Source organism: Calliphora vicina, chromosome 2 (genome assembly GCF_958450345.1).
Source record: "Calliphora vicina chromosome 2, idCalVici1.1, whole genome shotgun sequence".
NCBI classification, from domain to species: Eukaryota; Metazoa; Arthropoda; class Insecta; order Diptera; family Calliphoridae; genus Calliphora; species Calliphora vicina.
This window is the reverse complement of record NC_088781.1, coordinates 81,211,987-81,216,120: the sequence shown is the minus strand read 5'-3', so window position 1 is coordinate 81,216,120 and position 4,134 is coordinate 81,211,987. Positions and strand designations below refer to the sequence as shown.

Below are 4,134 nucleotides of genomic sequence, written 5' to 3'. Positions count from 1 at the left end.
TGAATGGGCCTACTCCCTACGTTGAAGTTTTTCTAAACATTCTTTCTATGCCATTCGATTCCTATGAGTGTCCACTTATCGTGCCCGTTCCCAGATATGATGCCCAACGCCTTGTATAATTGGTCTCAAATCCGGCCCTCCTTCTGCTGAGTCATCAGCGGTGCCTAAACGGCAACGTTCAGAGGAGGACGTGACAATTAAGAGCCAGCAACCGGGTCCGAAAAGGCCTAAAGCGGCACAACGATCTCTAGCTAAGTCCTTTAGCGAGATTGTCAAAGACAATCTCGTTAGGGCGGTTATAGATCGAAGTGTCAATGACGGATCCATATCTCAATCAAATTGGGATATGGTGAAGCAAAAACTGGTAGGGGTGTTTTGGAAAGTTCTCAAAGAGAACCAGGCACTCCTCCTCAATGCGATGACGCTGGTTGGTACCAGGGTCACGTTAAACTCATGTCTTGTGTGGATGAACGCTCAGCGTTGCTACTCAAGACTGCCGTCGCATCGTTGGGCGAAGTATGGCCGGGATCTAGGCTTGAGGTGGTATCGGTGAGTGAGATACCCCGAAAGCCTAGGTCCATAGCTAAAATACCAGCTGAGCCATCTAGCCCGGAGGAGATCTTGGAGATCCTCCAGTGCTGTAACCCACAGCTTCCAACTAACGACTGGAAAGTTGTCAAGGTTACTGATGCTGAGGGATCTTCCAGAAAGGCGATCGTCGTCCTGAATAAGGACTCCTTGGGGCCGCTAAGGAAGACACAAGGGAAGGTGTACTATGGATTTGGTACGATCATCCTGCGTGTCTACCGTAGCGACAACAAGGACGATACCTCCTCAGAGGATGTAAAACCCATGCCCTCGGAAGAGGACATGGAATGCAATGACGCCGCTGGTCCAATCGACATTGAAGATACCAACTCTGTCTCCGAACTGGTTGGTACCTTCTTTGAACGGATGGACGAGGCGGTGGACGAGGACGCCCTCCTGAATTCTGACCAGGAGGACGCCGACGTCACCGTTGTACAAATTGAGCATGGTGAAGGTGACGCAAATAAACCTTCACCACTCTAAGGCAGCATCTGCTGCACTGCTCCTCCGAATTGCTAAGAACGGGGAGGAGCTAGTCATGGTCCAGGAACCTTGGATCCACCAGGATCGTATCTGTGGACTATGTCTGAAGGGCTATAAGCTCTACTACGCTAAAGGCGCAGGTAAAATTAGATCCTGTATACTGGCTAAAAGCTCTTTGAATATCTTCATTCTGTCTGATTACAGCAATGAAGATACAGTAGCAGTCTCATGGGAAACCAATGAAGGCAGTTTGTTGTGGCTGATCTCCAGCTATATGGCGCACGATCATGGGGAGCATCCGCCAAATGATGCTGTCCGCAGTGCTGTTAAAATGGCGAATAGGTCTAAGATACCTTTAGTTATCTGTGCTGACGCTAACTCGCACCACATCATATGGGGTAGCAGTGACACCAATACAAGAGGTGAGAGTCTTTTCAACTTCATTCTTAATAGTAGTTTGGAAGTAGTAAATAGAGGTTCAGAACCTACCTTCATTATCGCTAACAGAAGTGAGGTTCTAGACTTAACACTTGTAAGTGCTGAACATCACAGCATGATTACTAATTGGGCCGTCTCTAGCGACTGCTCCTTCTCCGATCACCAATATATTGACTTTAATATTAGTGTAACTATTAGGAGTGTTAATAACATTCTAAATAGGAGGAAGACCAATTGGGAGTTGCAACGTGACGCTCTCTCTCGGTCTTTGCCAAACCCACCCTCTATTGAGAATAGGGAAGATATTGAGGTAGCAGTGGAGACACTCACAGAAGCGTTTCAATCGGCTACTAACTTGGCCTGTAGGCCGACCATCCGCAGAGGTAAGAACAAGCCTCCATGGTGGAATCCTGAAATAGCACACGCCAGAATGACGTGTCGTAAATTGTTCAACGAGGCTAAGAGGTCGGGTAACTGGCCGGCATACAAGTCTTCATTGAATCACTTCAAGAACCTTACGAGGAATGCGAAAAGGAAAGCCTGGAGGGACTTCTGTAGCGGCGTGGAAGGATCCTCTGAGACTAACCGATTACGTAAAATCTTATCAACCTCCCCGGTTGTACCAAGCTATATTCAGAAACCCTGCGGTAGATGGACTCTGAATTGTAAGGAAACACTTGAGGTCCTTCTGGACACTCATTTCCCGGGCTGCCTCCCAGTTGATGTTGAAACTGTGAATGGGGCTGCTGATTCTGTTGCTCCGTGTGAAAACTCTGTTCCGGTGAACAGAGAAAGAATTCAATGGGCAATTAAGAGCTTCGACCCATTTAAATCCCCTGGGCCGGATGGCATTATTCCTGCTGATCTTCAGAAGAACGAAGAAATAGTTGTACCATGGCTCATTAACATATACACAGCGTGTATCAAATGGACCTATATTCCCACGTGGTGGACGAGGTGTAGAGTAGTCTTCATTCCTAAAGGAGGCAAGGCGACTCATACTAAACCAAAGGACTACAGGCCAATCAGTCTCGCATCCTTTTTGCTGAAAACCCTAGAAAGGGTGATTGATGTATACCTGAGAATGACCATTCCGACTGAACTCATCTCTAAATCCCAACATGCCTATACTAAGGGCAGATCTGTGGAAACAGCTCTACACTCGCTAGTTGGCTCCATTGAAGAGTCGCTATCACATAAGGAGTATTCACTTGTTGCCTTCCTTGATATTGAAGGAGCTTTTAATAATGTCAGACCCGACGCCATCCTATCTGCGATGGAGGAACTTGGGATTGACATTTGTATACGCCGGTTAGTCGGAAAGATACTCGGCTACAGAGTCATATGTGCTACCCTAGGTGGTACAAGTGTTTCAAAAGTGGCCAATCGAGGAACCCCACAGGGTGGTGTATTATCTCCACTTCTGTGGAACCTGGCTATGAATACCCTGTTGATCTTGGACACTCTAGGATAATGAATTACTATGGGTTTATACATGGTAATATCGATTACTGCATCGCAAAACCTTTTTTCGATAGGCATTTCCATATTATGATCCCGAATAGGGATCTATGGCAGCGCGGACTCTTCCCTCCTGCTGATGTCATACGGATATATACGGATGGCTCTAATAGGGGTAATAGGGTCGGTGGAGGTTTCTATATTGAAAACTTTGGGATAAGATCCTACTTCAGGCTACCTAACTTCTGTACTGTTCTTCAGGCGGAAATTACTGCCATTAAACGCGCAACCAACTGGCTGAGGTATTATCGAATATCTGGTGATATATGTATATTTACTGACAGCAAGGCTGCTGTTAACGGAATAGCGGGTGTCTTTACGACATCTAGGTTAACCGAGGAATGCCGGGTATCTCTAAATGAGATAGCGAGACATTCTAGGATAACGCTTATATGGGTCCCTGGACACGATGGAAATCAGGGTAATTGTATAGCAGATGATCTGGCCAAAAGGGGTGCGATGTTGAGTGAGGAGGCGATCGACCCCTTTTCTGGTATTTCCCTTGTTAAATGCAAGATGGCTGTTCAGCAGAAACTGTATGAGACTGCACAAAACAGGTGGACTAATGAACCTTCCTGTGCCACAGCGAGGTCGACTTGGCCCGTATATGATGCCAACAGGACGAATCTACTTGTAGAATACCGTCGTGAGCAAATAAGGCTAATTGTCTCCTTTATTACAGGGCACTGTTTAATCGGGACACATGCTAGAAGATTGGGCCTACGGTACAATGATTACTGTAGAAGCTGTCACAATGAAGAAGAGGAAGAGACTGTATATCACCTTTTCTGCCAATGCCCGGCTCTTACAAACCTGAGGGAACGCATCCTTGGATTTCCATTCCTATCATGCTTGGACGAGCTATCGAGGATGAATCTTAGACGAATCTACTCCTTCATCCGGGAATCTGGCTGGTTTAACCTGGAGGCAACGGAAGTATTATAAATACCCTGTTGTCTACCCCTTGGGTATCACAATGGGATCAGATTTAAATGGACCCAAGTGAGCTGCTTGAGGAGCAGCAGCCCATGGAACCTAACCTAACCTACCCCACGTTCAAGTTTTTCCAAACATTCTTTGTATGCCATTAGATTCCAAATTTTT

General features: G+C 46.4%; 1 protein-coding gene across 1 annotated transcript; it reads left to right on the top strand.

Annotated features, from left to right (window-relative positions):
- Positions 1-450: 450 nt before the first annotated feature.
- LOC135952028 (uncharacterized) lies at positions 451-1,638 on the top strand. Its single transcript, XM_065501805.1, has 2 exons — positions 451-1,211; positions 1,276-1,638. The coding sequence occupies exon 1, from the start codon at positions 454-456 to the stop codon at positions 1,069-1,071; it is 618 nt and encodes a 205-aa protein (XP_065357877.1). The 5' UTR covers positions 451-453; the 3' UTR covers positions 1,072-1,211; positions 1,276-1,638.
- Positions 1,639-4,134: the final 2,496 nt, after the last annotated feature.